At 41.3% G+C, this 22,918-nt stretch overlaps 2 protein-coding genes across 5 annotated transcripts; one reads left to right on the forward strand and one right to left on the reverse strand.

Moving 5' to 3' along the window:
- The first annotated feature begins 7,577 nt into the window (after positions 1-7,577).
- LOC143521114 (butyrophilin-like protein 2) lies at positions 7,578-14,411 on the forward strand. Of its 4 annotated transcripts, XM_077013682.1 has the most exons (14): positions 7,578-8,884; positions 9,161-9,179; positions 9,361-9,405; positions 9,516-9,875; positions 10,117-10,266; positions 10,454-10,606; positions 10,773-10,853; positions 10,971-11,004; positions 11,170-11,192; positions 11,339-11,428; positions 12,140-12,229; positions 12,557-12,619; positions 12,986-13,012; positions 13,111-14,411. In XM_077013682.1, the coding sequence occupies exons 2-14, from the start codon at positions 9,170-9,172 to the stop codon at positions 13,647-13,649; spliced, it is 1,665 nt and encodes a 554-aa protein (XP_076869797.1). In that variant the 5' UTR covers positions 7,578-8,884; positions 9,161-9,169; the 3' UTR covers positions 13,650-14,411. The 4 variants fall into 4 exon arrangements, 3 of the variants coding, with proteins under 3 accessions (XP_076869797.1, XP_076869794.1, XP_076869803.1); XR_013132655.1 differs by having other exon boundaries at positions 7,578-9,179; positions 11,339-11,460; positions 13,111-13,218; XM_077013679.1 differs by having other exon boundaries at positions 7,578-9,179.
- Positions 14,412-14,550: 139 nt separating this feature from the next.
- frg1 (FSHD region gene 1) lies at positions 14,551-17,372 on the reverse strand. Its single transcript, XM_077013695.1, has 9 exons — positions 17,207-17,372; positions 17,065-17,129; positions 16,755-16,877; positions 16,132-16,189; positions 15,829-15,943; positions 15,499-15,603; positions 15,251-15,342; positions 14,917-15,027; positions 14,551-14,665 (listed from the first exon to the last, which is right to left on the reverse strand). The coding sequence occupies exons 1-9, from the start codon at positions 17,266-17,268 to the stop codon at positions 14,629-14,631; spliced, it is 768 nt and encodes a 255-aa protein (XP_076869810.1). The 5' UTR covers positions 17,269-17,372; the 3' UTR covers positions 14,551-14,628.
- Positions 17,373-22,918: the final 5,546 nt, after the last annotated feature.

Consider the following 22,918-nt stretch of genomic DNA (forward strand, 5'->3'; position numbering starts at 1 on the left):
TAGAATAACAACATATTCTGCTACATTAATCGATAACATATTCACTAACAAGATTGATAGTGCAATAGTTGGGGGACTGCTCATAAATGACATAAGTGATCACCTACCGGTTTTTGCAGTTTTTCAAAACTTAGTTGATGTACAAAATAAACACAGGCCGAGTATCAATAAAGTGAAAAGACACAGAACTCCAAAAGCTATCACTGCTCTTAAAATTGACCTAATGCAACAAAACTGGACAGAGGTTTATGCAAATCATGATCCAAACAAAGCATATCAGGCATTTTTGTCTACTTTTATTATGTTATATGAAAAAAACTGTCCATTAAAAAAACTAACACAAAGGACTAAAAATGCTAACAAACCTTGGATTACGAAGGGGATTGCTAATGCATGTAGAAAGAAAAATGTATTATATAAGAAATTTTTTAAAGTAAGAACAAAAGAAGCAGAGATAAAATATAAAATATATAAAAATAAATTAATAAGTGTGATGAGATTTAGCAAAAAGGAACATTACCAGAAACTGTTAGAAAGGTATAAGAGCAACACTCAACAGACTTGGAGTGTTCTAAACAGCATTATTAAAAATGGACGAGGAAGAGAAGACAATATAGACTACATTTTAAAAGATGACAACACAAGTATAAATGAAATAAAAGAAATTGTAAATGAATTTAATCATTATTTTGTGAATGTTGGGCCCACTTTAGGAAAAGCGATTGAGAAAACAAGAAATACAGAAGAAATAGGTAAAAATATCAACAAAACAACTCACTCCATCTTTGTTAGGGGAACTGAGGAAAAGGAAATTTTGAATATTGTAAATAAATTCAAAAACAAAAAATCCACTGATTCGACTGACATTGATATGTCTTTGATAAAAGATACTATAGAATGCACAGTAAAACCAATTACACATATTTGCAACCAATCTTTTAAGACAGGTATTTTTCCCAATGAAATGAAAACAGCTAAAATCATACCTATATATAAAAATGGAGACAGACACAAGCTCTCCAACTATAGACCTGTTTCTTTGCTCCCTCAGTTCTCCAAGATTTTAGAAAAATTATTTGTAGACAGACTTGATAATTTTATAAATAAACACAGATTACTAAGTGATAATCAATACGGATTTAGAGCAAATAGGTCCACCTCGATGGCAGTGATGCAACTGGTAGAGGAGATTTCCACTGCAATAGATAATAGGGAGTATACTGTTGGGGTGTTTATAGACCTAAGGAAGGCTTTTGACACTATAGATCATGAATTACTCATGAATAAACTGGAGAGATATGGGATTAGAGGACTAGCATATTCATGGCTCAAAAGTTACCTAGAAGATAGACATCAATATGTACAAATAAGCAATATTCAATCTGATCTATTGAAGATCACATGTGGGGTTCCGCAAGGATCAGTACTAGGACCAAAACTGTTTATATTGTACATAAATGACATCTGTAAAGTATCTGAATGTATGAACTGTGTCTTATTTGCCGATGATACCAATTTATATTGCTCTGGGCAAAGTTTAGAACAACTTCTGAATACAGTGGAACGGGAATTAAAAGAGTTTAAAAAATGGTTTGATATGAACAAATTGTCACTGAATTTGAGTAAAACTAATTTTATAGTATTTGGCAATAGACAAATCAAGAATAATATAAAAATTAGGATTGATGATGTTAATATAGAGAGGAAATATGAAAACAAATTTCTAGGTGTTATAATAGATCACAAATTATGCTGGAAACAACACATAAACTATGTAAAAACAAAAATGGCTAAAACTATTGCAATATTACATAAAACTAAAGATATTTTAAATCAATCATCACTCTATTTGCTATATTGTTCTTTCATAATACCATACATGACCTACTGTGTGGAGATATGGGGAAACGCATATAAAACCAACACTAAACCAATATTCATGTTACAGAAGAAAGCTATAAGAATTATAAATCGATCCAATTATCATGAATCAACAAACAAACTATTTATTAATTTAAAAACTTTAAAATTCAGTGACCTAGTTGACCTCCATACAGCTTTGATACTGTACAAAGCACAAAAAAATATGCTTCCGACCAATATTCAGAAATTGTTTGAAACTAAAGTGACTACATATGAACTCAGGGGAACTGGTATGTTTAAAAAAATAAGAGTAAGAACTAATGCAAAAAGTAGATGTATATCGGTCAAAGGTGTAAACTTGTGGAATAGTTGTGACAAGGACATAAAAATGTCCTGTTCACTTGTCAAATTTAAAAACATGCTTAAAAATAAGGTAATAGAAACTTATAATAAAGAGAAATAATTTTATATATGTATAACTTGTTATTGATTTTTAATAGTAATGTATGATTGTTCTGGAGATGAGCAAAGTGTATTATTAATAACAATTGGAAAAAATATATATATTTGATTAAAAAGGGTAGTCAATATAAGCTAATGCTTCAGACTATACCTTTTTCGGTTATTGTTATCATTATTTTCACTATTATAACCATTATTATTTATTAAATATTATTTTACTTTCTTTTTCTTTCATGTAAATGAATTGGTATACATAAATGTTTATACATATGTTTATACGTATGTGTACGTATATATGTACATGTTTCTCTAAAAACCGAAATAAACTCTAAAACTCTAAACTCTAAAAAAAAACAGATAACCTATGTCCCGCTACGTTGTAGGTTTGACGCAAAAGTACAAATTCGCCATAATTTAGCTGAGAAAACGAGGTGTATTTTGGACGTAAAATCCGTCCGTCGGATTCTAAGGGTGAGATTACTGCCCTGCGTTTACCCCCAGTAAATGCCCTTACCCTATAAAAACACTACACTATAAAATGGGCACATGATTAGTCAGCACGTCGCCTTTATTGCCAGCTAATGTTAAGTGAATTCTGCAGCACGCCATGAACATAATTAGGTTAGTTAGCTAAGATATCTAACCTAACTAGTGCTTACTGCGCTCTTCTGCTGTTACCAAACACGGTACCATCTCTTTTAATGAGATAAAAAGCGAATTATTTGGAATAATTTCGAATATATGTGTATTTGTATAAATATGTAAATGAAGCTGAAGGTGCTGGAAAATACTGAAAATTGACCTTCAAAGTGCCGTACAAGTGCATGAATTCCACCTTGTAACTTCACACGCACAAAAATCGAGAGGTGCACGACCTCGCGACGCGACTGCGCGCGTGGTTAACGCGCATGGGCGGAGCCACCGCGATTGCGTCATTTTTGCCGCGCGGACCCTTGCCGCAGTAACAGCGTGTCAAGTGAACCTAGATTACGAAGCTCAAGTGTTCAGTGAAGGCAGCAGCAGAGTAAACGAGATGCGACCGGAGCATGCGCAGTTTTCATAAGACAGCCTGATCGCTTGACCCGGTGACAGCACCAGCTAACATGTATATAATTGTAACGAGTAACTATACAGCACGTAAAAAATGTATCGGAGTAAAAGTATTAAACTGATGGAAAATATGTAGTGAAGTAAAAGTGGAAGTAGGACAAAAAAATAATACTCCAGTAAAGTACAGATACAGCATTTTAGTACTTAAGTACAGTAGCAAAGTAGTTCTACTTCGTTACTATACAACTCTGACGCTAGGACACAACACACACGCAAAGACTAGACAAACAAAACTGTGCACAAACAACGAACGGAACGGGATCCATACGTGCACGCTCGGTAGACAATGACGCGCCGCTCAGGTTCGCAGTCGCTCCCCCACATTAAACACAAGACGACGGGGGAGCGAGGCGACGGTGATGAGCGGTACCCGCGTCACACATGAAACATTCAACACAAACACAAACGAGCGACGCACACTGACCAACGTTACCATTCATACGTACACAGACACCACACAAGACGAAGAGCATACCCAGGGAGACTGCAATGGTCCTCGCCGTGCCACACATACAACACGAGCACGGCGGAGCTCTTCCAACAAACAAACACGAAGAGTTTTTCCCAGGGCAGACAGCCCTGGTCCTCGCCGTGCCACAAACACAACACAAAAGCACGGCGGAACTCTTCACAAAACACCACGCAGACAAACACTTACCACGAGACATGACCACGAATGAAGGAGAAAGAAAAACAGACTCGGCGGCTTCCGAAGGGTGGCTGGTCATTCTGTGACGGGCGGGGGTGAGCAACTGAAAAGGAAGCGATCACGCCAAGTCTCAGGGAAAAAGGATGGTTTAATAGAAAGTGTGCAAACCAAAACCCGTGCAAAAGATCCAAATTAAGGATATAATGACCAGCGGTCAACTTGTACAAAGACAAGACATATATAGGCAAACAAACGACCCTCAGGTGAGACGGATCACGGGCTCCGCCCACCTGAGGGACGCACATGACGTAACAAAATAACAACAACAACAGCCGCTGTGGACGGAGGCGGCCGGTAGGGGGCCGTCTCACCGTGACAGTCTCGAGTTCTGGAGTTGGACTTTATCTTGAAGTTCGTTATGAGATTTAACTAACCTACCTGCTTGCCTACAACCAAGGATGGAAATAGGTGCAGAAGAAGGATTGACGTGCATAAAACTTATAAAATATCTGACTCCAAATTATAGTTGGTAAGAATCTAAAAGAACTGACTTCTCAAATAGTGCAGGTTCAGTGCAGGTTATAGAATCAGTGCAGGTTATAGAATATACCTAACCAACTTTATAAAGTACCTTGCTATAAACAATAGCTACTTTGCTCTTCTCAAGAATCAGATCTGTTTTAATTATCTTTGTAGGTGAAAGCACATTGTAAAATTTTTAAATCTATAAGATTGTTTAGGTATTCTCTTTAATAAAGTTGTTTTAGACAGTGTCACGTAGGGCTATGCCCTCTCTCCTAGCTGTCACTCCAATCTCATGTCTGTGTTGTTCCCTTCTCCTGGATCCCGCCCTGCTCGTCTGATTCTATGGTTTCCCCTCGTCTGCCACGCCCGTGTCATCATTGTTATCACCTGTGTCTAGTCCAGTCCTGTGTACATTTAGGTGTACTCCATTATCCCGTCTCTCCTTTGCTCTTTATTGTTTATGTCTTACTGGTTATTGCTACTCTATGCTTGTGCCTGTTTTCGTGGCATTCAGTGTTCACTAAGTTTTCCTTAAGTTTGCTCACTAAGTTTGCTCATCGAGTTGTTTTCACTTGTTAAAAGAACTTAACGTACCTGCGACTTGTGATTTTGTGTACTTCACTACAATCCTGAATATCTCTCTCTCTCTCTCTCTCTCTCTCTCTCTATATATATATATATATATATATATATATATATATATAATAAAATTATATATAATAAAATAATACACTTTTTGTATAAATAAACTTTTGATACAAAAATCACTGGGACTTTCATGCAAAGTGCACAAAACAGGTTTATCTGACCTGCCATGAATCTGGCCTGCCATCACTCTGCACTTACATATTGTTAGTTAGATCTGTCGGGCCAGCCTAAAATCAGGTTTGTTGTATAGACAGACACCTGTTATGTATGATTCATATGAGTTTTGCCTGGCCCGACACCTTACAGGCATACAGCAAGCATCTGAAATTGCCCCTCTGAACCATTTGACCTGTGGGCTTTACTCAATATGTGTAACATACTGCGCGTTGCAGAACAGGGAGGCGGACACAAATGCTGAGGAGAGCGAGATTTATTCAATGGATTTCCATAAACGTGGTCGTAAGGGCAGGCATGGGTCATAATGGGAGGGCAGTCTATACACAAAATGTAAACAGGCATACTAAGACAGAGAACTAAGCACGGCAGGGAAACACAGAACAGGCAGATATACACGCTAAGGGAACCGATACTCACAACAAGACAACGAGGGGATCCCAATGAGGATAGCAACTTGCACAAAGGCACGAGGAACAAACAGATCAATGAAACAAAACAACCGATATAGACTAGGGGAACACAGAGACTATAAATACAAAGAACTAAACTAGACACAGGTGGAGACACTGATGACACTGGCGTGGCAGACGAGGGGAAACCATGGAGACAGACACGCAGGGAACAACACAAACACGAGGAGCAGGAACCTGAAGTGACACGGCGGTGACGCGTTGGTTTTGACGTGATGAGGACTCAAATGCTACCCAATAAAAGCAAACGGCAAAAAACAGCCAACTGAAACCTCCGCGACTGCGGGAAAACGAAAACAAAAACCCAGAGGGAAAAACAGCAGAACGACACGGAGGAACTCGACGTGCGTTAAAACCCAGGTAAGTAAACAAACAAACCACGCGGAAAGAATACAACGCGTCGTTGAAGAAAAAGACAGGGAAAACGAAAATCACACGGAGAACACCTCAACGTGTCAAAAAGGGAAGAAAATGAGAAACGAAAAAAAAAAGAGATGAAGCTCAGGTAACAAGACCTAAAGCTTCTACCTGGTTACCTGTCAGCCTGTCGACCAGAACACTGGTAGACAAACCAACATAGAACAGAGAGGAAACAACAGAAGGTAAGACAGACAAAACCTGAGAACACTCAGGGGAAAAAACAAAAGAACGAGTGAAACGTAGAAACTGCACGAGGGCAAGAGAAACTGGCTTAGGCTGCGAGTGCAAAGACAACTAACAACTTCAGCAATGGGTTGCTGAAGTCACCCGTCTTAAATAGGCTGCCGACAGCTGCAGTCTATTGGGCTTGATTGCCCCTGGGTCTAGCTCGCGTGCTCCGCCTAGTGGCGGCAGGAGGCACGGGCCTGGGTCCAACCCTGACAGTGACAGCTAAAGAGGGGGGCGTAGCCCTACGTGACAGTACCCCCACCCCCCCACGAGGCACAGGACAGGACACTACAGGACAGACTGGAGGGACAGGACTGGGTAAAGCAAGGCATGGAGACTGGGGCATGGCAGGGAGAGGAGACACGGAGATGGGGCAGGAGCAGGGCTGGACTGGGCAGGACTGGACAGGACTGGACAGGACTGGGGTTAGACACAGGAGTGGGTCATGACTATGAGTCATTTGACAATCTGTCAGATTTTCTGACAAAAGAAAATGCTTCTCTGCCAAATGTGGTTTCAAGACCGATTGTTGAGCACCTGCAAAATTTGAAAATGCAGCTACGCGATTACTTTCCAGCTCTTGAGATTCCTTTCAGCTGGATAGAAAATCCCTTTGTCGACATATGCCAAGGAGCCATTGCAAGTCTGAGTGCGTCTGAGCAGGACAGCCTTATTGATCTCTCTTGTGACAGTGCTTTAAAATTAATTTTTTTAAGTCCTTGGTAAATTTTTGGCTTCATGTTGGGTCAGAGTACCATGATCTTTCAGACAAGGCAGTGAGATTCCTGATGCCGTTTCCCACAACGTATCTCTGCGAAACTGGATTTTCTATGTTGGTGGTACTGAAGACCAAATACAGGAATAGGCTTAATGTTGATCCAGACCTCCATTTGCAACTTTCTGCACTTCAACCTGACATCCACCACTTGGTAGCTGGCAAACAACATCAGCCATCTCATTAGGTGAGTGACTGTAAGTGTTGTAAATGGTTAGTTTCTTTTGTTGTGTGATTATGCAGTCAGTTTCACAGGTCACGTGAACGGTTTCACTGTATTTGGTTTAAAACTGCAATAAAAAATATTCTGGGGGGCCGTGGAAAGTTTTGGGGTGGGTTAAGTGGGCCTTGGTTTGCAAAAGGTTGGGGTCCCCTGGTCTAGATTATGATACTGTGAAAACCACAATTTTATGTGCTTATGAATTAGTGTCAGATGCCTATAGACAAAACTTCTGGGGCCTTAAAAAACACCCAAACAGACACATAAAGAATTTGCCAGAGAGAAAACTTGTTTATTTGAAAAATGGTGAAATGTGGGGAAATTTGAACAGCTGAAAGAGTTGATTTTGCTTGAAGAATTTAAATCCTGCCTCCCACATACAGTTGTTTATTTGAATGAGCAGAAAGTGTGTAGTGTAGTTGTTGCTGAATTTGTTCCCATGCATAAATCTGATGTCAAAGTCAAAGTCAAATTTATTTATATAGCGCTTTTTACAACACACGTTGTCACAAAGCAGCTTTACAATCGTATGGGTCCAGATCCCTAATGAGCAAGCCATGATGTTAAGCCTAATCTGAACCAACATCTGAAGTCCTGGTCACTCATCGTACAAGGTTTTAACCTAAACATCGTTCATAAAAAAGGATGTGACAACGTGGTGGCGGATGCTTTGTCTAGAGCATAATCAGTGCCCTTGAATGGATGGAATTCCTGTACTTTTGTGGATCTTCTGTTAGGAAGTCCACACTTGAGGGGTGCGGTGTTATGTATGGGATTGTATGGGTGTCTGTGTTTTCCCTTTCCTTGTCTGTGCCCATTCCAGATACACCCCAGGTTCTACCTCTGGCCCTCCAGCTTCTCCGATCCATTCCATGCTGGGATCAACATCTCACCGGGGACCAACATAAATAGGAAGAGAAGGAGAGCGCAGCTGCAAGGGAAGGAGGCTTTGTTCAGTTGTGTTACTTTTGTAATTTCGTTACATTTCTGCAAGACCTTCTGATGGTACTTTGGCTTTCCTCATGGTTTATGATTTGTGATTTTCCCTTTCAAGTATGGTCTCTTGTAATATATTGTATAAATCTATATATAGTGGTGGTGTTACGTTTTGGTGGTAGGGAGTGGCTGCCATTTTGTTTGGGTGTGGGTTTACCTCTGTTTTGTGAGTGTAGTTATAGTTATTGTCTGTTTCTTTTGTTAGTGTAGGTGTTCATTTTTGTTTCATGCGTATTTTGTTTTTTATGTTGGCAATGCCACTCCTGAAGAGATTGCACCAGTTTTGTTCTGTTTTGTATTTGGGACACCTAACCTTCTATCAGTAAACCAGTGATATATTAGTAAGTATTTTTTGTCTGGTCTTTCCATTCCATTCTTCATAACATACCTGTTCATATTCCAGTACAGTGGTATGGTCTCCTAGCCTAGACAAGGTCGTAACAATGGGATTAATCTTTAACCATTCTAACTAATTAGCATTGTACACACTGTCATAGTGTGAGATCTCACTTGGACAGTCATTTAAAAACTCAAAACCAAACATGGAAATACATCTTACAGCCGTGAATTAGCCTGAAGTCTCTGGTGAACAGTGATTTTCTTTATTTCTGTTTCAGTAAAAAATCATGGGCACAGGTGAGTCTGAAGTGTGTTGTAGTCACGTTGACCATTATGGTGGGAACAAATTCAAAGATCTGTATTATTGAGGTGCATTTGTGTATTTGCTAGATTACTCTAGACCATTTTTAAAGGTGAAAACAATATGTATTAAATAGAAACCTAATAAACACTAACTGATTTTGTTTTCTATTGACAGTTATGCTTGTGTTCTTGTTTATGGTTCATCTCCTGAATTGTGCAGGTAAACCACTTAACCATCATCAGATGTCTGATTCTGTGAATAATACCCTGAATATATCAGACATTTTTGGATTGAAAATGAAATCAGATCTCAGAAACGTTCTCTTTCAGATTCTCAGACACACCTATTCTCTGTGCGGGTTCCTGATGGGTTCATATCAGCACAGTTAGGATCCTCTGTTCTCCTGTCATGTACAATCTCACCTTCAGTGGACTGTAAGAGCTACGAAGTACGCTGGTACCGACCCAATAAATACAACGACCCGGTTCTGCTCTACAAGGATGAAAGGGTCCAGGAGAACACTGGAGATGTTCAGTACAGGAACAGAGTGTCTCTGGTAGGAGAACTGGAGAAGGGGAACGTCTCTCTCCAACTGGAGAACCTCAGAGTAGAAGACAGAGGAGAATATGTGTGTTTGGTTGAGAGTATTCAGTGGTACGATGAGGCCAGTATGAACTTGAATATTACAGGTAGGAAATTTGTTTTTATTTATTTGTTTTAAATTGTTATTATTTTGTTATTAGACTTCCTGATTATCCTTCCAAATAATTATTAAACTTTATACAGAAAACTTAATACATTTTATATGAAATATTTCACTTACACATATGTCCTGACCCAGACATATCAGATTTTAAACAATGTTCATCTACTGAATGTGAGATCATGATCAACCCCTCCCCCACCCTTATCCTCTCCTCTGTCCTGTAGTGATTGGCTCTCATCCTCTCCTCTCATTGGCTGATGCTGGAGATCAGGTGAATGTCACCTGTGTGTCAGATGGATGGTCACCAAAGCCCAAACTCACCTGGAGAGACAGAGAAGGAAGAGAACTCAACAGTGTTGAACACTATAAAACAGGTTGATAATTAACACATATAAAAGCTGAAGCCGACATCATACATCTATGTGTACTATCTAATTATATTCAGCCAATAATACATTTACAAAGGTAATACAAATGTAAAATATTTATAACATCCCCTTCTCTCTCTCTCTCTCTCTCTCTCTCTCTCTCTCTCTCCCTCTCTCTCTCTCTCTCATTAAGACTCTGAAGGGCTGGTGAGGGTGAGTTCCTGGGTTTTTTTCTCTCCCTCTGGGTCAGACTGGATCTCCTGTTCTGTGGGTTTATCTGAGCAGGAGATGAAGGAGATCAGAGTGGTACCATTTAAATCAAGAAACTCATCACCGTCAGAACCAGGTACACAATCACTCAGCTACAGTCATCTGTTACTTTGACTGATGAAGTGACTACAGTGTGAACAAGACAAACCGCAGATATCATGTTTAAGACAAACTCTCTTCACACACAATCTCAGTATTTATTACTGAATATTATTAAATGGTCCTTCATTTATGTTCTGTAGTGTGGAGAACGTCTTTCATCATTACTCTGGTCTTCACTTTACTGGCTTTCACCGCAATCACAGTTTACTTCATGATTAAAAGTAAGAAAACATATTCACATTTTAAAAGTAAATGCAGTCATATTAAACTATTGCACACAGAATTTAAATATTTTGCGTTTACATGTTTATTCTAAATAATTAACTTTTTGATTGCAGGACCATGTCATTCAAAAACTAATGCAATCTCTGGAGTTATGTGAGCCCTCTTAACGGTCTTTAAATAAACATACATACACATGTTAAAAGACTGATATACAGTTATATAGTCCTACAGACCCTGTCAGTTATTTCTATTATTTAAGTATATTTTAATAATATTACAATCATAAATGCTTTCACTTCACTTCTGGTCAACAGAAGGAGAAGTTCTACTCGGAGGTAAGACAACAGAGTTTAATTTGTCTAACAGATCATCTTGTTTTTCTTTAAATGTTTCACAGCACATCTAGAATGTTAATGGCTGTTCAAAGAATCTCTGTCCAGGTTCTTTGAAGCAGTTAACTTACAGTTATTCTCTTAAGCAGAGAAAATGCAAGAAGCAAGACCTGGAACCCCAGGCGGAGATCACGCATCAGATGATGCATCACAGCAAGGCATTGTGGGAAGCATCAAAGGTCTTTGTTTAAGTATGAGGACTGAATACGGGGTGATTTGAAAGAGCTCATACAAACAATAGTGAGGACAAAACTAAGAGAACAGGACACACAGTGAGCACAAACTCAAGAAACTCTGACAGGATTAAGTCTGCAGACCTTCAAAGGTCTTATCAGTCAGACTGAAACTCCACCGTTGAGCATGAGTTTCTCTTAAGTAGAGGCTGGAGCAGGTGCTGCTAATTACACTTGATTACTGAATAGCAGCTCTATGCCTCCCTCTGGTGGTCAAAGGTCGCCTAGCAGATAATGAAAATAAATATTCAGATTGAAGGCGATGGCATTCTATTCTAATGTTTTTTAATTTCATTATCATTATTATTCCATATTATGTTTAAGCATGTATTGTGTTAATAATAACTGCAGGATATCATACACAATATTTGTGTTCAACTCCATACTACTGCTAATCTTAAACAACCAATGAATGAACAGGTTTATCCCATTATACCTGGTCGATATTCAGAATTCCTCACACTGCAGGTTATTTTTTAGATTGGACAGGTCTGATTCAAGGTGGTCAATGTATTTATTAGTCTTGTTCTTCCCTAAAAATTCTAATATATACATATATATTAGACAACATTGTATATATTGAGTTTATATTTAGTATGTCTCTTTCTTAAAACATTTTTCTCAAGCAGTTCATGTCTGTTCATTTACATTAAACAGTGGAGGTCAATGAATCAAGTGGTGAAACTCCAGAGGAGAAACATGGACTCAGTGCTGAATCAAACAGAGGTGTCGAGACAAACAGACCAGGTCATTATTTTACTAACTCAACCAAAACTGGATAAGCCAATATAATATTTACAAAAATTAAGAAAATTAATCAGAACACAGTGTAACAAAATGTTACAAGATCAACTAAAAAATGTTTAGATCAAACTAAATCACAGTAGAGAGGCACTTTGATAATGAGACCAAACACACTCTGAAACACTCATCTGAATATCAGAGCAAAATACTCTGATGAATGTACCGATAATCTAAACTCACTATGATCATTCTCAGATTACATGTACACTGCTTTTCTGATTGTGACTGTAGTTATAATATTAAAGGTGTGTCTGTTGCTTCCTTTGACAGGAACATCCCAGCAGAAACCACCCACTGTAGACAAGGCAACAAACACAGAAGATCATATTCCAGGTAGATCCTATTACTGCAGTAAAGTTCTGGTAGATCCCATTACTGCATCAAGAGCTGCACCAGACAGATCTGGAATAATTTTGTACAAATCTGTACAATGTGTACAAATCTGAGCAGAGAATGGGGGGGGTAACTAGCACAGGGGACAGGTTCATTAAAACAATGATGCCACATTTTCAGTGTTGGGAAGGTTTGATAGGATGTACCTCAATTCTCACCTTGGACGTGGACAGAATGAAGTCTATAACACTCAGATCTGTAACACCTAGAGAAAGCACAGTGTCAGGCTTCAATGGCTGTACAAATCATTAGTACAAATGCTACTACATTTACTAATAATAATAATAATAATAATATCAATTTCAGACTGGACCCAGATGATCATGAGAAAAGGTAAATACACAAACCACAGACATCTACAAACACTGACAAAACTACTTTATGATTTTAACTGATGAAAGTGAGATGAAGGCACTTTGTCACTCTTTCAGTTAACCTCACGTTGGACTCTGAAACAGCCCATAACTGTCTGGACGTGATTCAAGATGGCAAAAGAGTTACCTGTAATTCAGACTGGGACAACAGGAGTCAACCTGAACCTGTACACGTCCTCTGTAGAGAGAGATTCAACACTGGGCAGCACTACTGGCAAATTAAAATGCTGTTCATAAAAGTGACACCTGTTCTAAAAACCATAGAGAAAAAATACCCCATGTTCTGGTACGCAGGAGTGACCAGTGTACCAGAGAAGAAGGGAGTTCCTTTAACTCCACAAAATGGCTTCTGGCTTCTCTGTTACAAGGATGGTAAAGGTTTCTATGTTCATGAGAAAGATCAGACTCCTGTGCTAGTCAGAGACAGGTTCACAGAACTGGGAGTGTTTTTAGACTGTGAACAGCACACACTGTCATTTTATGACGGTGATACAAAATCACACCTCTACACCTTCTACAATGTGGAATCAACACTGCCACTCACTCCTGTCATGTGTCCTGGAGCACAAAAGCACTGTTCACTCTGGTTTTGCTGAAAATGAGTTTGTTCTTTCCTAAAACCTTCCTGACGTTCATATCCAACAATCCTGTGTTAATGTCCTGGAGTGAGATGTAAATATTCACTGTTACATCAACACAATGTAGAGGAAGTCTGGAAGAATGTAGGAAACAGAACTTTCATATTTCTGTGATGCAAATCACATCCAATCACAAAACTATGTTGTTGTTATACTGTAGATTTTTGCTGTATATAGATTTTTTTAACCTGCACTGAACGTTAGAAGATCCCATAGGTGTTCTGTTGAAGCGGCGTCCATCTTCAGAGTCCACAGATATCAAGTTAACACCATCACTGATCTGTTCAGGTTGTCCTGTATTACAAAACCCTCTCAGTAAATAAATACTGTTGAGATCCAGAACAAACTTTCAATGCAACACACCAGTGCAGTTTATCTGGTAAACATTCATAATGGCTGACAGTACATACAGCAGTGTTAACAGCACTTTACATCAGTAATACACAATTAACATGTTGTCTGCTGATTTATAATGAATAGTGCTTAATTCTGTTATTAAACTCAGAGTTGTGTTTGCTGGGATGATCCAGATAGTTTACAACACAATGGAGCCTCTAACGTGGTTTAGTTCTTCAGTTTGTGTTTCCACTGTGGGTGTAAGTTAGTTACTGATGTCACGTTCTGTCTGCTCTGTTTAATGGGGTCATTTACAATTTTGCTGCATCGCAGTAACATGAGAAGAAAAACAACTTCCAGTTATTTTGTATATTCAACTGCTGTATGTGTATTAAATATCTTCACTGGATCCATAAAGACTACAGTACAATAAAATCATGACTCGAATGCGGTCGCAGGCTGGAGTCTTATCTGAAATCACAGGCAGACGGTACTACCAGAACCACACATCTGAATACTCTGATCAGCAAAGAAATTTAATATAAAAAAAGGTGAACATAATCTGGGAAAAACGTTGCACAAAAAGCTAAAATCTCCGTCTTCACTTGCAGTATCTGTCGGCTTTCATCTTGGATCTCCTGTAAAAAAACACAAATCATCTACGTTCACACATTTCAAGGAAAAAACTAACTAAGTAAATCTCAACACCTTTGTCGATTAACCGTTATAGTCTCAAACCCGTTTATTAAAGTTGATTTATACCATTACATAATTTCTTGCATATTTTAAGTGCGTATTTGAATTTTGCTGTTGAAAACAGTAATGTGGGTGGTGGGTTTCCACTCGTCCTCCCCGTGTGAGCCTCGTCCTCCCCGTCCTCATGCGTTACCTGTCCAGCAGAGCCTCGTGGAACTTCCCGTCTGTCCTGGCTCTCTTCAGCGTCCCGCTGTCCTCCTCATTCACCCTCAGTCTCCTGTCCTGGAAGCTCTGGAACTTCTTCCTGTCCATCCGCCGTTGAGACACGCCGCCTTTAACAGTGCCGACATCTCACCAACGTTTAAGCAATTCAGGATTCAGTGAATGGTCCACAGTGTAGTGACTGCTCACTCCTGGTAGTCAGTATACTTTAGTTGTTAAAGGTCATTCAGAGGTTATGAGGGGTGTGGTCACACAGGCTGATTAGCTCCACTCCCATGCTCTGATAGGCTAACGCAGAAACTCACACGTAGTTGACCTCACAGCTTTTCACGTTGCCCCGGTCCTCGTCTGCCAGATCGTCAGTCTTCTTCTCCTCCCTCTCGGCACAAGAGCGGATCTGGGGACCACGCGTAGGTTTACAAACACACCACGCAGAGCAGCGACACTTACGGCTTCAGCTAATTCACGTCAGCCCAACAGTAGGGAGGCGGTGTGGGAACCGTGGTGCGTGTCCCAGCGGTTCTGGAGGACATTTTAGGAGCGCCCGTCCCACCTTGACGATCTCCTCCTCTCCAGCTGTTTTGTTCTTGGCCACGATGTCTCCGCTCTCGCTGTACGATATGAAGCAGCTGTTTGCTGCCATTAACGCCATTTTACCCTGCAGGGAAGAGAATCGCAGTCACCAGCATACAACAGACCTGCTGCAGTGTGTCTGTACCACAACAAACCTGCTGCAGTGTGTCTGTACAACAGCAGACCTGCTGCAGTGTGTCTGTACCACAACAAACCTGCTGCAGTGTGTCTGTACCACAACAGACCTGAATGCTAACAAAGCATTCTTAACTCTAATTGGCTGCATTAAATGATTGACAGCTCTACTCACGTCTTGAAACACCGGCTCCCACTGCTCTCTGGACCCAATAGCATCCGATCGGCCAATCACGACACCCTCCGAGTTTATGCCCAGATACTTCCCATAGCCCGACTTCAGTGCTATTCTGTAGAGTAGGGTCAAAGGTCATCCTTATTGGACGGGTAAACCCCGTCACCATGTTAACTGGTGAAAGAATTCCCCTCTGCTCACGTCAACTTTAAACTGAACACTTTAATCTTTAAAACATCCTACTGTTAATGTGTTCTGTTTAAAGGGTCAGTCTCATAACATCCTTTTGGTGTTTGTTTCTACCTGGAGTCTGAGAGCTTGACGGCTGTGAACTGCTCTGGTGGGTCTGGTCCTTCGTCATCTGGAAAGGAGGAAGAGACGTAAGAATTTCCACGATCACAGATCTAATTGCTTATTTAATTAGCCAAAGGCTGCGTGCGCACCTCTCAGAACTCAGTTGAGTGTTAATGTGCGTACAGACCGATGTCATAGCTGTAACGTAACGTGATGGAGCTCTTTCACAAGCAAAGCTGTGAAGCACGGGACCACACACACAAATGGAGACCTGTAGTGATGAATATAAAAGTCTGTACGCGTACAAATGAGGTGTGTTAATGGTGTGTATGTGTGCGCACGGACCCACCACCCCAACTCTGTGGGGGTGGGGGTGTGCTCCTCCAATCAGATCTGTGGGACCATAACGGTCACACGTGGCTGGTCCATAATTAAAAACCTCGCTGCCTCCGTTAAGGCTCCTAAACAGATTTCAGGGAGGCGTGCACAAAGGAACCCGTTTATCGGACAGCAAGGAAGTGGCACGTCTGACCAAAGAAAGACAGAACTGGAGAGATGTCCCTTCCACCCCAAACAAACAAACAAACAAACAAACAAGGCCGTTATGTCACACGTGCTCGTGCGCTCCACACCTGCATGTGGGGCTCCCACGGTGAACAGCCCTGTGTCCAGCGCGTGGATGTACGAGTTGGCGTGCATCTCTATAGCAACCGAGCCGCTGATTTCACCGAAGTTTTTAACGGTCCACCAGCCGCCTGAGAAGAGATCAGACATGGACATACCAGACACGGAGAGACCAGACACGAAGAGATCAGACACACCAGACACGGAGAGACCAGACACGGAGAGACCAGACACGGAGAGATCAGACACGGAGAGATCAGACACGGAGACACCAGACACGGAGAGACCAGACAGCAGTAATGTTAGGACATTACTCACCCACGACGTCCAGTTTGTCCTCGTCGTCGTGTCCACTCCGTTTCTTGTCCTTGTTTTTCTTCTTTCTGTGAGTAAAGAACAATAACGGTGCCGTTAGCTCGCTGCTAACTGACTAACTGTGACTTTAGTAGCGACTACAGACCTTTTAACTTTCGACCCCTTCAACACGAGCCTGGTCGACTTCACTCGTGAATACTCCGACATGATATTATATAAACAACACAGTAAATAGAAAATAAACCACACTGAAGTTGCGGCGCGCGAGCTGCTTCCTGATACAACAAACGCGCGTGAGACGGTGGCCGACGTGGTACACCGACGTAGCGCGTTTGTATTTCAATGTTACTATTAAACGGGGGCGCCTCTAGCGTTGGGGAGGGTAATTACAGCGACCAAGTTTACAGTAAATTAATTATTTTGGGAGAAAAAATTAGAATTTAGAATTATGAACACACTCCGAGAAACAAAAATCTAAATGTGATTTACTGCGCCAGGAAAAATAATATTAAAAACTATTTTATTTCCCAAGCTAAAACCAAAAATTTAAACTTCTTTTCTTTCCAGCCCTTAACTATAACCCCTGTATAGTGCCCATGAGAATGAGACATAACTGCCAGTCTTTAATTTTAAATCCCTATCATACATGTTACAGTTTTTCTCAGTCGGTTTGGTTCATTTCTCAGATCAGAATTGAAATTCTCAAAACAGTTCATTCAGTCTCCACATCTCCTTGTCACTTGTGCACATCATAATTGAATTTCTCCTTGTGTTTAACATTTTCCAAATGCTTTTGTACATATTGCAAATGGACATGGGCAGTTGTCTGTTGTTTTTTACATTATGTGTTGCTTATGTCATGTTTATCAAAATGTGTTGTATGGATTGGCTGTTGAATTGTCTTACCCTCCCAAACATTTAGTCTTTATGTCATCGCCTAGGTCATTATATGCAAAAGTGCTGAACATGTTGTCATAATCTGTACGGCATCATTTCACATTTATTTAGTTAATTTTTTTGTTACATTTTGGTAATTTATCCTAATTTGATTAAATTGCAAGTGAACATTCAGTTACAGTAAGAAAGGGAATTGGTGAAGGCTTAGATCAACCAATGGTCTCAACCACAGGTCAGAGGTGTGTCTCATGAACCTTTACTGTAATTGGCAAACATTTATAGACGCTAAACACGGCAGTATCACAAAGTCTCATCATGGAAAGACAAGGCCATGTATAGGGTGAACAGTCAATAGGAGAAGTAAGACTGTGGTGTAGATGGGTAAGACTGTGTGGTGTAAGGCTGAGGGGACAAAACAGTGAAATACAGTAAGGGCAACAATTGTGGACCATGTTTTACATGTAAGTCATGGTCTCACAATGGCTGAAGCTGGTTGCTGGGTGCAGCCGAATATTGGAAGATCAACTGTGTCTTCAATCGTTCAAACATTTCATAGAGAAAACATGTATGTACTGTACTGTAATTCAGAAATGTGCTCTCTGCTGTAATGCTGCACATTGACATACTTTCTGACATGTTATTCTTTTTTTTTTTGCATTCTTATACCATATAGGATATCAAGACTAGCTCATAGTGGTAGCAGAGGTTCAATTTTCACACAGCAAGAGGAGGCTGTATGTGCTCAGGTTGTTTTGAATGTGTAGAACAAGTTTCTAATTTTGCAGTTTTTCCAGTCAGTTGTCTGTCTTTTCTGAATTTTAGTCAGTGTTTTTGTCAACAAATTGCAGTGCGAACAATACCGTCAAACAATATTGCTGTACAAATTTGATTCCAGTCCAATTTCTTGCTATCAGTCTCCCACATACAGTCATGTGTAACTGTGTTCCGTCTGTAGTTTTGTGTGTATGTGTGTACCATGTATTTGATATACCACAGAATGTGCAGCGTTCTTGAAATCAAAAGCTTAGCTAGTTTCCATCAGAATATACAGTCTACAATGACTGTGACTTATAGTTGCACTGACAACATGACTAAGTATTTTGACTGCCTTGTTCATAGGCAATGACACACAGATTAGATATTCTGATGGCACTGACAAATTGACTGACCTAAATATTTGATTTTGGGGCAAAAACAAAGAATTTTGAGTGAAGTATGTGATTTTGCCGGTATTTCATTGAGTTTTGCTGTTTGCACTAACTGTTTTGAGAAATGCACTAGTTGTGATGCCAATGTAAAGCATGATGTGAGAAATGAAAAACTGTAATTAATAGATTAGATAGATTAGATAGATAGATAGATAGATAGATAGATAGATAGATAGATAGATAGATAGATAGATAGATGGATGGATGGATGGATGGATGGATGGATGGATGGATGGATGCGGGGGACTAATTACACACAGCTATCTGGCCAATGTAGAGTCTGAGTGTAATGCACACACATAGCCAAATTTGAAACAGCACATTCGATTTGATTAGTTTAGAAAGCTATCTGGCCCTAAAATGGGAATATAAAACAACAGAGAATCTACTGACTACAGATGGAAAACGTGAACACAGTGACCACAGTACAGCCCTAAGAAGACAGACAGAAAAAATGATATAAAAACTCCCAGCGGCCCAGCGACAATGGACTATGAACTAGTACCATGTAGTTCACATAAGCCCAGCGGGGTTGAAAACGAAAAGGACCTTTCTGTAAAATGCTTTAGAGTACTAAGAACAACATAATTAATAAAACAACAGCTCTACGCCTACATTATGTGGACCAGGGATTGCAGTTTATCTTGCAGCAAAATTTGTAACAATATGGCACAGACTCTATGAGTATGAATAACCACAGACAGAAAACGAGAGAGAGAGAGAGAGAGAGAGAGAGAGACAGAGAGAGAGACAGAGAGAGAGAGAGAGATAGTGGAAAAAGAGTGAGTGAAAAAGAGAGAGAGGGAGAGAGAGAGTGGAAAAAATAGGGAGTGAGTGAAAGAGAAAGAGAGAGAAAAAGGTTAAGGAGAGAGGGAGAGAGAGAGAGAGAGAGAGAGAGAGAGAGGGAGAAAAAGAGAGCAAGTGGTTCCTCCAGACATAGAGTCTACTTTGTGTGACCCAACATTTAACCCAAATTACAGCTTCCAAGATGGCAAAGCCGTCTTTCCCAGAGCAGTGTTATCCTTGGACACCAACTATTAAAAATACTAGAGCAGGCACTCAAGCACAGTGCCCACACACACACACACACACACACACACACTCCTAATACCCATCTCTACAAAAATCTGGCAACCCTTCCTGTTGCTTTATTGAATCTGGCAGTGCTGTCTGCACCCACGTAGGCCAGGAAAAGCTTCACTACGCCTGTCGCCCCCGCTAACGATCCTACTAACTGGGCGTCTCGCTGCAGGACACGGCTGCAGGACGCCGACCCTCCCCCACGTGACACTATCGGGAAGTGAACAAAGCAGGACCCCACGACCTGCCCTTCAAACGAGATTGGCCACTAATGTCCTGAAGAGCGTGTGTGTGTGTGTGTGTGTGTGTGGGAGTGAACAGACCCAGTGGGAGAGAAGCTGTTTGGCCCAGCAAGGCTCCTGCCAGCCAATCAGAAGCCATCATTTAATGCCAGTGATTTAGACAGACACGAGAGAGACAGTGAGGGACAGGTTTAACGTCTCTTTATTGTAAACATAATTTAGTCAGATGCGGCTGACGACCAAGGACACCGCCGCAGTGCTCTCCCCGTGCTATTAGTAAAGATTTTATTAGCGTTATTAAGAGCGGGACGTAGTCTGTCGTGGACTCACTCCTCCCCGGGTCCATCGCACGATGAGATCTGTATTCCGGCTACACCCATGCACTCGCCGGCCATTAACGAGTTGACAACACATTACAGCCAGAAACTGGGCTGAGACCAATTCATCCGTCCGCCTGACACATCTAGCTGATAAAACATGCCAGTTTGCGAAGAGAAAGTAATAGATCTTCATCCCGCCTTCTCCCTTTCATCTCACTGTGGGCCACGCCTCCCCCTTTAAATGGCTGTCTGGCTGGGGAGCAAAATAGATTGATGTAATTTTCAGGTTTTACGCCCGTGTGTGTGTGTGTGTGTGTGTGTGTGTTCAATGCACATTGTTAGGGAAACTCATTTTATGTCACCATTGATGAATCTGGCCTTCCAAAGTGCACTTCTACATAAGTGCAAAGGAGAGAGACAAAGTGAGGTTGCTAGAGGCATGTGAGCAGTGTGTGTGTGTGTGTGTGTGTGTGTGTGTGTGTGTGTGTGTGTGTGTGTCCGTCCTTCCTCTGTCTTCCCCACTAAAGAGCCTTTTTTCCCAGCCCTTGGTCCACTCCATTACCCCAACCCTTCCAGCGTGAGGAGAAATCTTTTATCCCTACTGGGGCCAAGTGAGGGACCAGAACAGTATGAGGGAGAGAGAGAGAGATGGAGAGAGAGGGAAAGATGGAGAGAGAGAGGGAGAGGGGGAGAGAGAACAGGAGAAAGAAAGAGAAAAAATAGAATTTTATGAGCATGATAAATGTTTTTTATTGCCTTCTGTACTAGAGTCCATCATTCACGCACTAGCCCTGTGCACTGGTACAGGCGATTACAGACTGGCCCGTGGAACATTCTTACCGCTACACCTTAACCAACACCGTGTTCTGTGTGGTCAGTGATAACATCAACAGACTCTTACAGTGTTGCCTTCACTGGATAGCACAACTTTGCAGCACTATTTGATTTGGCTTGAAGATGCAAACAGAATTAAATTGGCCATGCTGGTTTAATTCTAAAATAAGTGACATCATTATGAATGACATCATTATGAATAAAGTGGATTCCACTGCTAGCTGCCAGACTACATTGCAGTGTCGATGGTGAATCACCACAGGAAATTCTTTTAATCCAGGTCTGGGATTAAACTCCAAACTATACTAATGAGAGGGAGAGAGGGAGGAAGAAATGAGAGAATGAGAAAAAAGAAAGGCAGATAAAGGGAGGGAGAGATAGAAGGAGAGCACATGCTGAAGAGCTATCATGTAGCTGTTCCTGGGTCAGTAGTGATGCTGAACTCAGGGTCACTCTGTACATAGCTGGGTTCATATACGTCAAAGAGTAGTGTACTGAGAGAGAGAGAGAGAGAGAGAGAGAGAGAGAGAGAGATAGAGTGAGAGAGAGAGAGAGAGAGAGGGAGAGAAATAGAGTGAGAGAGAGAGAGAGGGAGAGAGATAGAGTGAGAGAGAGATAGAGTGAGAGAGAGAGGGAGAGAGAGTGTGTGAGAGAGAGATAGAGAGGGAGAGAGATAGAGTGAGAGTGATAGAGTGAGAGAGAGAGATAGGGAGAGGGAGTGAGAGAGAGAGAGAGAGAGATATGGAGAGAATGGAAGATAATTCAGAAAGCGACTGACAAGACACTGAGGAGCAGATACTGTTTCTATTTGGGCTTCTTGTTCTTGAGGAACTCCTGTTTGTCTGTCTGTCTGTGTGTCTGTCTGTGTGTCTGTCTGTCTGTCTGTCTGTCAACATCTACTGCTGGCGTCTCTTCCCACTCCATACGAACGACACAGTGACCTGTGGGACACAGACAGACAGCTAGTGTATAATTTATCTGATCTGCTGCATGTCCAGGTGTAGGGGACGTCTGCGCGCCCCTCGGCTCGTCTGCCCCCTCTGCCCCGTCTGCGTGCCTCTGTCTGCCCCCACTGCCCTGTCAGTGTGCCTCCGTCTGGCCCCACTGCCTCGTCTGCGTGCCTCCCTCTGCCCCCTCTGCCCCGTCTGCGTGCCTCCGTCTGGCCTCACTGCCTCGTCTGCGTGCCTCCCTCTGCCCCCTCTGCCCCGTCTGCGTGCCCCCCTCTGCCCCATCTGCCCCCCACTGCCCCGTCTGCATGCCTCCGTCTGCCCCGTCA

The sequence above is a fragment of the Brachyhypopomus gauderio genome, chromosome 1 (assembly GCF_052324685.1).
Source record: "Brachyhypopomus gauderio isolate BG-103 chromosome 1, BGAUD_0.2, whole genome shotgun sequence".
Classification (NCBI taxonomy): Eukaryota; Metazoa; Chordata; class Actinopteri; order Gymnotiformes; family Hypopomidae; genus Brachyhypopomus; species Brachyhypopomus gauderio.